Source organism: Gopherus evgoodei, chromosome 3 (assembly GCF_007399415.2).
Source record: "Gopherus evgoodei ecotype Sinaloan lineage chromosome 3, rGopEvg1_v1.p, whole genome shotgun sequence".
NCBI lineage: Eukaryota > Metazoa > Chordata > Testudines > Testudinidae > Gopherus > Gopherus evgoodei.
The window spans coordinates 146608544-146621556 of NC_044324.1; the positions used below are offsets into that span (position 1 = coordinate 146608544).

At 41.1% G+C, this 13013-nt stretch overlaps 1 protein-coding gene across 2 annotated transcripts in view; it reads left to right on the forward strand.

Moving 5' to 3' along the window:
- The window catches only part of ACTN2 (actinin alpha 2), a 97906-nt gene extending 88428 nt beyond the window's left edge, over positions 1-9478 (forward strand). For both annotated transcript variants that reach the window (XM_030556963.1, XM_030556962.1), the window contains exons 19-21: positions 4341-4406; positions 6089-6247; positions 8115-9478. In XM_030556963.1, the coding sequence (XP_030412823.1) occupies positions 4341-4406; positions 6089-6247; positions 8115-8273 (384 nt within the window). In that variant the 3' untranslated portion in view covers positions 8274-9478. The remainder of the gene's footprint in view (positions 1-4340; positions 4407-6088; positions 6248-8114) is intronic.
- The last annotated feature ends 3535 nt before the right edge of the window (positions 9479-13013 follow it).

Genomic DNA, 13013 nt, shown 5'->3' on the forward strand with positions numbered 1-13013 from the left:
CTGGGTGTGCTGGAGTAAGGTGTGCTGCATGCACCTGAAGCAAAGGGGCATAGAGAGTTTCCATCCCTCCCAGTGCATCAACCAGCACAGCTGAACCATACAGGTGTCATAAATTGTCTTAGCTATAGGCCAATAGTAAAGTATGACCTCTCCTGTAGCAAGGGGGAAGCAGGGAGGGAATTCTCTCTTAGACCGGGGTTGTGGCATGGCACCTCCTGTGGCACCTGAGAAGGCACACCACTCCTTGCACAAGGCTGTAAATAAAGGCACAGTCAAGGTTCAAGTATAAATAGGAATCTGCTGCCAAACTGTTATATTCCTTGTACTGCAATAGAAGGACATAAGTGAGATATGGGGTACAATTTTTTGGATGCTCCAAATGGTGTCTAATTGATTTACCATACACAGGTGAAATGTATAAGTTGGCAATCAGTGCTTCTCAATCCCTTTATGGCTTCCAGATTCCTTTTTCAGATTCAATATGTTTTAATAAACCCTAATTGCAAAGCATATGATAAAATATCTACTGCAGCTACACCTGCAATATCATAAATATTGAATTGGCTCTGTTCTGTGTTAATGTCAGCAAATGTGGGCCATATTCTACTTTCGATTTTGGTGAAACCATTTATTTCAAATGGGAGCACTGCATGGAAAACAGTAGAAAGATATGATTGTATAGGTTTATCTAAGAGTAAAAACAACAGCTCCCTATAAAAGGATTCACATCAACAAGCTTATGTAGATAAATTAACATTCAGGATACCGAAGCACACATTTGAGAATGCATTATGGTGGCTTGAAAGTTTGTATTTGTGTAAAGCTGTATACAAATTACAGAGGGAAAAGGACAAGTTTCAGGGGGCTAGTAGTGAAACTAGCTGGGGAACGTCATTGTGTTTTTCTGAGTTGGCTAAACAGGATGAACAGGAAAAGTTATTTTATATCTTTTTAAAAACATAATTAAATGTTTAATGTTGTCCCATAACAAAAATATAAATAATACAAAGAGCTATTTCTCTGTGAATAACCCCTTGCACTTTATTTTAAAACAAAGAAGGCAAAATAAAGAAATCTATTACTTAATTGTAAAGTATCTTCATATCCCAGGCAGTTATGTGGCTTTGGTGTACGGCAGAGGCAGATATGTCTTTCCTGGACCAGGACTGATGCATATTACAAAACTCACTAAGCCTCGGATCCTGCCCGAATACATAGCACAAGCAACTGGGCCATACGCTGGGGAATCCCACCCAGCTGATAAAGTGGATGCTAGCTACTGTATAACCTTCTCCCTGTCCTCTGCAGATGGAATGACTGATAGATACCTGTAGCAGTGAATCCACTAGCCTTACACTTCCCCTCCCTCAATCTGCCCCCACACAGCTGCTGCACAGCAACAATGGGTTCTCCACCATGTAGAAGAGCATGCACAAATTTTGTCCCCATGTGTGGTTGAATGGCCCTAGTTCCTCCACTGGCCAGGTCCTTTATGCTTGTGGAGAGAGGGACATGATGTGACCGTTAGTTCCTGTTTTCATATTGTTTTGATTTAAGGAATACTGTGATTTGTGCCCTTATAAATATATGAGCTTAGCTCCCCCAGTGTAACTTGGCGTGGAGCTGACCTGGGGTGAGTCTGGAGAGTTATGAGCCAGCATTGATTGACGTGCTAAGAGAAGTGCTCTGTGAAATTGTTTGAAATATGATTCTGTCCAGCAAATACTAGCCCATAAAATCTGACTGAAATTAAGGGAAGGATTTGCCGGTAATTACTAGTTTCAACAAACCCCCCTCAAAATTTTCATCCTGCTTTACCTCTGGCTATCGGCAATGTACTGCTTCTTCTCACCTTCACACCATGGAGCTGTGGGAAGTTGACAGCAGAGACTCCGGGGAATCTCTTTAAAATGTTGGTGGTCAGGAACTGATTATGGCACCAAATTATTTATTTAATTTATAAAATGCATCCAACACTTCTCTTAATACCATGTACGATTAACAAAACACATAATTATACAAGAGTCAGAAGGAAAAAAAAAAAAAGGCTTGGCTCCCGCCTTTTAAATTACTCATCAGCTGACTGAGATCCTTTCTCTCGTGTAGAAGCCACAGAAAAAAGTTGGATCTTGAACTGTAACCTAAAGTTGTACAAACTCTGGCTTTGTCAGACTAGCCCGGAAAACAATTTCCAGATTTTAGGGACAGACCTTAATTGCATGCACCTTAACTAAATCTATAATATGACTCAGCTGTGTCAAGGTTATGGGTGAGGTGTGAACAAGAAGGCAAGAAAACAGTCTGGTTTTGAGAATGCTGGGTGAGTTTGTTGGGTTGGTAATTAAAGAAACAAAATATACTTGGAAAAAAATGAGCAAATTTGATCTGGCATCACTGGGAGACAATAAACGTGGGATCCCATGATTCTATTTGTATAATAAATTTTCAGAGAAGATCCTCATCTTAATGGATCATAAGACGACAAATGTTTAAAACAAGATATGTCATTGATCAGGGTTTTCTTTTTGATCTAGGCCATGAATTAATGAGTATATAATTATTTTCTCTAAGATATGCTTACTCAATTTTTAAAAAAATATTATCAGATCAAAGGAGAAGCAGCAACCCTAATCCAGTGGGAAAAATAGTTTTCCAGGTCAAGTTATCCACTGACTATCTCTCACAAATTGTATGGCGACAGAAAATGAAGGGTGAAAATGGTAGAGTACAGAATAAAAAATCCCTCCAGAGAAAATGCAGAAAAAATAAAAATAATTATATTTGTATAAAAGCAACATTTCAACACTGTAGTTGGCTTAAAAAAAACCCCAAACAAATCCCCAAACTCATGAAACCAATGAGGCTATCAAATCATTCAAAATAATACACCAATAAACAAGCACACAGTAGGTCTGATCCAAAGCTTATTAAAGTGAAATGGGAGCCTTTCAATTGACTTTAATAAGCTATGGGTCAAACCACATAATATCAACAGCTAAGATCTCCTGAAAAAAGTAAACAATAAAAATGAATCCTCCTTATTTTTATTAGTCAGATTCCATCTTAACAACTCATTATTGATATGACTTTGCAGTGTTCTTTACTAACCAACTAACCCACTTTATGACTTTCCCTCCTCCTGCACATTCTGCATGCATGACCCATGATGTGATACTAGGATGAATCTGGTGATCTACAGCCTGATGCATTTAAAGCCTGCTTCATCAGTCTAGGACAGGTTGGAAATGACCTGCAGGTAGAGAAAACTATCGTATTACTGGTATAATACTAGCCTAGCATAGTATTTTCAAATAGACTGGTATAATACTAGCCTAAAGAGACCCAGGTTTAAATTCAAATGTAGGTGATTTTTAAAATGTTTGCATTTTACTGCTTTTGTGTGATCCAAGGTGGTCTACTTGGATTCTAATGAGCCACAGTGGGTCACTGCTGCCTTTTCCATCACACATTCATGTTGCCCATTGTCCTCTACTCATACTTTCAAGCAGGACCCCTCCCTCTCCCTCAGTGAGGACCCATGACACCAGAGTTCTACACTGGCTATTTGGATGTTCTTAGTACATATAGACCTTTGCCCATCTCTTCTACCACCACCCCATTTTAATGTCCACTCTGTGCAATTAGCCATGAATGCCCCACTCACCTTGCTGTTGAGAATCAGAGATCTGCCGTTGACCAACTTCTGTTGGATACAAAACAGTACACTTTTCCTCCAACAACCCCACTGGCTCATACCTCTATTGTACTCAGAGTCCCATTAGCTAGAGATCAGAGGAGAGAGAATTCTTGAATCCGCTTCCCATGTGGCAGCACACAGCTCAGTGTGCCATGGCTCTGGAGAACAGTATTTTCAAAATGCAAACATTTCTAGATTGCTAGTCACTAAAAAGTATATTTATAATTTCTAATAAACCTTCCAACACTGAAACCTAAAAAGTATGATGTATCACAATGAACCAGCCTGCTTTTCCTGACTTTGACTAGTTCAGTGACAAACTTTTCTCCTTGCCTCTCTCTCCTTTCTGGTTGTGCGCTGTCTGTTCATATGTTGTACTCAAACCACCCCTTTTCTGGTATCATTCTCTGTGGTGTGTCTGTTTCATGTGTGTTATGTGTTAGCTATTTCTTCCTCCTTTAAATTGATGGTGCTCCTCATGACCTGCTTTGGCAATACCTCCAATGAACATCCTCTCATTCCATGGATCCAATCTTCTGATGGTGCACATTTGTCATCTGTATGGAAATGGTGATGGTCTCCTGCCTGTCTTTGATATCTCAAACCTTCCCTCATATATTCCTTATGCTACTTGGATCAATAGAAGAAGAATGGGCTGATGGACCATGATGATTTCAGAGCTTGCTTAATTTCAATGGGTTATGATTTGGTATGAATTTTAAGATACAATGAAATTGGTTTTGCATATCGGTAATAATGCTAACCCCACCAGCATTAAAGGTTACCATAGTTTGCACATATTACAAACAATAATATTTACACTTTGCCTATCAATTCCATTTTTTCTATACTTTTAAAAGGTAAAAACATTAAAAATAAAAATATGTTCCCTGAAGATACCTATTTTATGATTTGATGCATTTAGCTTTGATTTATGAAGTGTATTCCATGAAATTTACATTTGTATCAAATAAATATACAATTAAGTCCTTTCAGTTTATAGATATATAAATTAGCTTTTTGTCTGCATGAGACAGAATTATTCTGAGGCTTTTAATACTCCTAATTCTTGAAAGCAAACTGCAGGGTTGAGATTTATTTATTTAAAATCTCTACATTTTTCATTCTCTTGTTACTGAAAAAAAATTTTAGGAATAAATTTTATTGTTGCCATGTATTAGGGAGATTATTTTAATAATTGTTTCTGCCAAATGTAAATACTATAATAACAAAGTATATGTTAATTACTAAGAAAGGCCCCAATCTTGCAAGCTGCTCTATGTGGGTCGAAGCTTCTTTAATGTCATTGTCATACCACACTGATGCAAGGGTCCATCTGTGCAGAGTTAATTTTTATTCATATACTTCAGTGGGATCAGATCAGATTTAGAAGAGATGATAGCATCAATTTATTGTTTGAACATGTGAATTTAACATATCTTTTCATAGAATAGAGAACCAGTATGACATTGAGCAGAACTGAACATGAATTGAACGCTTTGCATTAAAGTAACAGCTCGGTTTAGGCCCCAAATTTAGATTCTGTTTGAAAAAAATGTGTGAGGGGGCACTTTCCAAATTTAATAAGAATCAAAATGTTTTCATTCCTTTTGCATATGTTTAACCATTGCTCTTCAACGTTGTCCCAAATACAACGTAACAATTTTGTTATGGTAGTGCAGAAAGTGATACTAATTGTAAAGAGAAAGTGAAACCTCTGGAGACTAGTTATACTGGACAAAGGAAGAGAAATGGAAAAGATAAACAAACCTTTCACTCCATTTGTAACAAGGGAGACGCTGGCGTATGAATGTGTATCATATACCCATGCAGCTTCATCTACCCTGGTCAAGGCCAAGGACTCAGTGCAACTTAAGTTCAGCACATGCTCATTAAGTACTTTGCTGGACTGAGGCGAGAGCACTCAGCTCTTTTCAGGAGTGAGCCGTAGTAGCAGAGGAGCTTGATAGAATGCTAAAAACAGAGAGAAGATTTTTTAAATAAAGGATTAAGTCAAAACTATATCATGTCACTATTTAAAAAAAAAGATGGAAATTAATGATCTATTAAAAATAATTTAGATTTAGTGTAGAAAATATTTCAGGAAGCAGAAAGTTCATTGAAGGGCACATATGATGCTTTTAGGACATTTTCAAAAGTGCCTAAATCCCATTTTCAAGACTGATGTGGGAACTTTTGCTCCTAAGTCCTATTGACTTTTGGTCACATTTAGGCTCCTAAGTAAATTTTGAAAATGAGACTTAGGCTTCTGAGTCACTTAAGTATTTTTATAATTTTTACCCAGAGCCTCTAGTAGTATATCATAGAGATATATTATGCTGAAGTTTGGTTTTATGGTTACTATCTTTATCTTTTTGAATTTTGTCAAAGGGTGAGGCAGAGTTTGCCCGAATTATGTCCCTGGTTGATCCCAATGGGCAGGGGACCGTCTCTTTCCAGTCCTTCATTGACTTCATGACCAGAGAGACTGCGGACACGGACACAGCTGAGCAAGTCATAGCTTCTTTCAAAATCCTAGCTTCAGATAAGGTCAGTCCTTTTGTTCCTAGCTGTAAGGAATTCCCTGTATTTCAACAGCAGTGTTGTTTAACCTTTCTTTGATGTAAGTCATACACAAAATGTCTAGTATATCTAGGGTCTGTTTTTCATTAAGAAGACTAAAGCGCTCGCCGTTCATTCTTGTGGTACTGGTTTGTACGTCGACCCAAGCTTCCAACAGGAATGTGAGTAGAATTCAAAGCTGGGTCCTTATTCCTTCATATCACAAAGTTCTAACATAACATGTAGATAATGGCACAAAGAGTACACTTATAAAGTTTGTGGATGATATCAAGCTGGGAGGGGTTGCAAGTGCTTTGGAGGATAGGTTTAAAATTCAAAATGATCTGGAGAAATGGTCTGAAGGAAGTAGGATGAAATTCAATAAGGAAAAATGCAAGGTACTCGACTTAGGAAGGAACAATCAATTGCACACATACAAAATGAGAGGATTACTGCGGAAAGGGATGGGGGTCATAGTGGATCACAAGCTAAATGTGAGTCAACAGTGTAATAACACTGTTGCAATAAAGTGAACATCATTCAGGGATGTACTAGCAGGAATGTTATAAGGAAGACACAAGAAGTAATTCTTCTGCTCTACTTCACACTGATAAGGCCTCAAGTGGAGTATTGTGTCCAGTTCTGGGTGCCACATTTCAGGAAAGATGTGGACAAATTGGAGAAAGTCCAAAGAAGGGCAACAAAAATGATTAAAGGTCTAAGAAACATGACCTATGAGAAAAGATTGAAAAAATTGGGTTTGTTTAGTCTGGAAAAGAGAAGACTCAGATGGGACATGGTAACAGTTTTCAAGTACAAGGTTGTTACAAAGAAGAGAAATTAAAATTGTTCTTGTTAACCTCTGAGGATAGGACAAGAAGCAATGGTCATAAATTGCAGCCAGGAAGGTTTAGGTTGGACATTAGGAAAAACTTCCTAATGGTCATGGTGGTTAAGCACTGGAATAAATTGCCTCGGGAGGTTGTGGAATCTCCATCATTGGAGATTTTTAAGAACATGTTAGACAAACACCTGTCAGGGATGGTCTAGTTATTATATAGTCCTGTCCTGAGTGCAGGGGACTGGACTAGATGACCTACTGAGGTCCTTCTAGTCCTACACTTCTATGATTGTCTGATAAGATAAGATGCACTGAATAGTTTTTGCTCAGCTGACACAGCTGCATGTACAGTGGTCATGCTCTGCTCATGCATATCCATGGAACAGTATTGATTTAAGGGGGAAGAAAAGTGTTTCATAACTCACTCCCTTTTGGAGTAGTCTGTGACTGTGTCCCAGAGAGTGCTGCCAACAAGCAGTTCTGTGCTCAGGCGAGAACAGGACTGCAATACCACAGGGCAGACTCAGTCTGGTCCCTAATACTGATTTTGTGACCTCGACTAATGAGGACTAGACTCTGAATTCCAAACACATTTCAAATAGGAGTTTGTGCTGAAGATCAAACCAAATTCCCACAGAAAGCGAGATATGAACATTTTGCTGTTGTTTTAAATTTTAAATAATGTCACAGGTGTCCAGAGTGGCAAATTGGTGCTTTTTTATGTCATTCTAAATTGAAAGCAGTAATTATTATAATAAAATTGTCTGTCAAGAAACTTATAATATTGAAGTCAACGGTATATAACTAAGGCTAGACTTCAACCTTGTCTATTTGCTGAGAGGATTATTCCTACCAGCTAATGGTTGAAATTACGACTCAGCAGGAGAAATATTCTTGGTCTTGCAAAAACAGACAGGAAGTCCTAATTTATTAATATTCATTCTGTAAGATATACAGTTTTTTAAAATAATCTGTTCTGTATCTGGGTTTTTTTTAAAATAACTTTTTTTTCAGCCTTATATTCTCGCAGAGGAGCTGCGGCGAGAACTGCCTTCTGAACAAGCTCAGTATTGCATCAGAAGAATGCCTGCCTACTCTGGTCCAGGGGCTGTTCCTGGAGCTCTGGATTATACCTCATTTTCATCAGCATTGTATGGAGAAAGTGACCTGTAATTCAGTAATTAGCAGTACTCACTGTATGCCTTGGGAAAAACAACAACCCTGATTTCCCAGTTTGCTTCTTGAAAGCTTTGACAAAATAATTTAAAAATGATCTGTACAAATATAGTAGGTACATTCATCTGTGTCGAATATTAGGAATGCAAATAACTAGCATATATTTCAGTGTGTAGCACTAGTAGGTATCTGAATTGATGGTATTAGTTTATCTGGCCTATATATTATTAAAATGTATTTTAAAGAAAAGGTGAATCACTAATTTAAAAAAATATTACATTTGAGACCCATTCAGATAAAAGAAATTAAAGCTTGTGAAAATAGAAACTATCAAGACTAACAAAATATTTTGCCATTTTCAAAAATTATTCATCCCATATATACTGCTTTTACTATGTTCATAGAGCTCCATGTTAGAAGTCATACTTTTTTCTTTCATATAAAAATATTACTTTACAGATTTTATTGTTTTATATGCTTCCACAGGTGGAGTTTAATAAAATAAAAAATGCAACTTTTCAGAGAAGAAGAATACCCATCAAGTAAATACTTAACCACTAAAATATCTTTTAAAGGTTGTTTTTTATTAACACAGAGCTGTAACATCAGAAGCATAATCCTGCAAACCCGTCATAATTATAATCTTAATACCTTGTAATAAATCAACAAGCAGTACTTTTCCTTTTAAGCCTTTTTCTTTGCCGCTGACAGAGCACAACTTTCACAATCCGGAAATAGTAAGAAAGCTAATACATGTAAGTTGTATTATTTTGAAACCCTCAGTCATGTCTATTTTGAACAGATTCTTTGCTTCCCACTGTGTGAAAGCCAGTTCTTTGTTTTCCTGGTGAACAACCTACATCATCCCACGTGACACAGAATCCTATCTGAACTAGCTGAGTATGGTTGTGTTGCAGTTTTAACTGTATGTCACATACAGAATTCAGATTATAGTTTGTCTTCACTTCTGTTGAATGGCAGTTCTGCTACCATATGCTAGGTTGTTTTACCAGAGTCATGTTTCCATCTTGACAACCTGTAGAGAAGTAAAGCAATCACTTTTTTATTTAAATCCTAACAGACACTGGAAAATGCAATGTAACCAAACAAAACATTCACAAATGGTGAAGTTGTGAACTGTACAAGCCAGTGCTACTAAAGCAATGATGTGCCTACTAAATAAACTCTGCTTTTCAAAACTTCATAAAGGTTCTGTCATTGAGATTCATCTAGTGTTTCCTCTAAAGAACCACATTAAAGGAGGTTTAAATTTCTCCATTTGCCTAACAGAGTAAACATTCCATGCATTATCCCAGTTGGAACAATGCACACAACATTGCTGGAGTCAGTCTTGGCTGGCTAACAAATTAGTTGGTGAGGAGCAGCTGTGATCTATTGCAGAAGTGGGCAAACTACGGCCTGCAGGACCCTCCTGTCCGGCCTCATAGCTCCTGTCCCCAGCAGCTAGCCCCGGGCCCCTCCCTTGTTGTTCCCCCTCCCCAGCAGCCTCAGTTCACTGCGCCGCTGGCTCAATGCTCTGGGTGGCAGGACTGTGAGCTCTTGTCCAGCAGCGCAGCTTCAGAGCCATCCTTACCCAGTGCTCTGGGCGGCGTGGCTGTAGAGCCACCAGCCACTGGTGCTCCAGGGAGCGCGGTAAGGGGGCAGGGAGTAGGGGGGTTGGATAGAGGGCAGGGGAGTTCGGGGGGTGGTCAGGGGGTGGGGGTGTGGATAGGGGTTGGGGCAGTCAGAGGGCAGGGAACAGAGGAGTTTAATGGGGGGCAGGGGTCCCCAGGGGAAGCAGTCAGGAAGGAGACGAGGGGTTGGATGGGGAGGCCAGTGGGCAGTCAGGGGCTCCGGAGGCAGTCAGAGAGAAGGGGTGGTTGGATGGGGCAGGGTCCCGGCGGGGGGCAGTCAGGAAGGAGAGGAGGGGTTGGATAGGGTGGGGGGCAGTCAGGGGTGAGGAGTCTGGGGGTCATCAGGGAATGGAGGGGTTGGATGGGTCAGGAGTCCCGGGGGGCCCGTCAGGGCGAGAAGCAGGGCGGGGGTTGGATAGGGGGCGGTGGCCGGGCCATGCCTGGCTGTTTGGGGAGGCACAGCCTCCCCTAACCAGCCCTCCATACAATTTCAGAAACCCGATGTGGCCCTCAGGCCAAAAAGTTTGCCTGTCCCTGATCTAGTGGCTTAAGGCCAGGGTTGGGAGTGAATAGAACTGGGTTCTGTTCCCTACTCTCTGCCTTGGGCAAGTACCTTAACCTGTCTGTACCATTATTTTTTTCTCACTTGTAAAAGGTAGATGATGCTTATCCACCTTGATGAATTGCTTTGAAACCTATAGCTGAGAAGCGCTATATAATTGCTAAGAATGATCACCTCTTTATTTGATTTTAATACTTGGATTACTGTGGAATTTCCCAGACTTCTAGCCAAACGAATGCTCAGGAGTCTGTACAACTGAATCCTGTTGAAAAGAGCCGCCAGAGTATATCCCATGTTCACTGTTGTGTGGGAATGAACAGTGTGTCTGTAAACCAGCAAGCTTCCAAATTAGGCACAGGCATGGAAACAAAATCTCTGTTTTACAGAAACAAAGAGTTATACTGGACATTTTAATGCAAAAGCAGTTCAGTGTGGTTATAACTGGCATTTCCACAAGCTACAAAATTCTTTACATGCAGCTGAGTGCTGCTCCAAAAGACATGAAATTCTTCCCTAGCTTTGAAAGCACTGAAACATTCGTTCTTTCATCTGAATGTTCCACTGATCGGGACAAGCAAGGAACAAAGCCATCAGCACCAGTAGGAAATAGCATTTGTAAAATAATTTTTGATCCGTGGAACAAGTCTGTGGTGTCCAAAGAAAATAGCAAGCAGAACTAGCCATAGAGCATCCGGTAACCTACAAAAGAAGAGCTTTAATGCCTCATCCAAACCTACCTAAAGATTTTACACTGTACTTGTCACTTTGCTGTTCCTTACACTGAAAAAAATTATAAAGTTTCTCTCCCTCTCCATATGTTTATTTAAATAGTAAAGTTAAATAATTGAGTTCCATATTTTGTTCTGAAGGGGGAGACATTTGTGGTCTTTTTGAGATTTTCTGGGAGTGAATTCCAGAGTGGTGGGACAGCCAGTGAGCAAGCACTGTCCGTTGTGCTCACAAGCCTTCACTTTTGTGCCTGACAGTTGCATTGTTCTACTGAACCACTTTGTTGACACTTGGGGCTGGTGGCTGAATTGCCATTTGCTGACTATGATGCTCTGATTAGATCCATGCCAGATTCCTAGGTGTAATGACCTGCAATATTCAACCCTAGCATTCATGGATCATTATGGCCAAAGTGAGGGCAAACATCCTAATGAGTTTTAAGATTGAGTTTGTTAAATTTGTGAATGGGATTAGATGACAGGTTTGCCGGTGACAGCAGGGAACTGGAGTCAGTGACCCAGGAGGTCTCTTCCAGTCCTATGTTCCTACATTAAAGTGGGATACGATAGAGCAGAACCAGTCTTCCAGTAAGTAGTGGGTGCTAGAGGATGTTTTTAACACCCATGGATATTGTGAATTAGTGAGGAGTCGAGAAAGACTCCAAGGTTGTAGACTGCCTTAACAATTGTAGAGCAGAGTCCCTCGATGGTGGAGATGTTATGGACATGACCAGTTATTTGAAGCACATCTCTTTTCCAGCAGCATTGCCTCCATTTGTCCTGGTTCATTTTCAGCCAACTATTCTTCAGTCAGGTGCTGGGGTATCTGGGAGACAGTAATGTCAGCTTTTGATGTTAACAAAATGCAGAGCTGATGTTGTCTGCTTATCACCTTTAATAGGGATTCCAGAAGCTCTTGTTTTCTTATTCACTAGCCACAAAAGCGCTGAATCAGAGATGCCAGTAGAGTTTAGTGGCTTGTATTTCCGTTAGAATATCCAGGATTTCATGTTCCAAACTTTTGGAGGGATCATACTGTGTTATTGATTACATACTCAACTTGCTCCTGGTGTCTCTGCAGACCATCCCACATACAGGTGATGTAATGAAGAAGGAGATAATTCCTCAGAGCAGTTGATTTCTGATGCTAGGTGGAGACATTCTGGATTATCACAAAGTTTGTGGTTCAGAATAATTCTATGGGGCATGACTTTCCTGCCAAGGCCGGCTTTAAGCCGATTCGCCCGATTCCCAGGAATCGGGCCCCGCACCTAAGAGGGCCCCGCGCTTAGGCGCCTTTTTAATTTTTTTTACTTACTCCAGCTGCGGTCTGCTCCGGGGTCTTCCGTGGCCCCGCTCCCCTGACCAAAGTGCCGGCGGGAGCGCTGCTGCCCCACAGCCCGGCTCTCCCAGCTGGAGTTCCAGCCGGAGCACGGCAAGCCCCGCGGCCCCGCTCTTCTGGCTGGAGCTCTGGCTGGAGCGCGGCAAGCCCCATGCCCCCAGCTGGAGCTCCAGGCCCTTTAAATAGCCCCCAGAGCCCTAGGGTGGTGGGGGGCTTGGGGGCTATTTAAAGGGCTGGGGCTCCGGCACCCCCTGCCCTGCCCGCACCAGCCCCGCCCCCCCCGCCTTCAGCCAGCTCTGCACCCCCTGCCCACAGCCAGCCCCTACCAAACCCCCTGCCCAGTATCCAGCCAACCCCTACCACACACCCCTGTAGCCCTGCCTAAAGCCAGCCAGCCCCACAAACACCCCTGCCCGCACCAGCCCTGCACTGCCCGCCCCGCCCTGTCTCCAGCCAACCGCTGCTGCACCC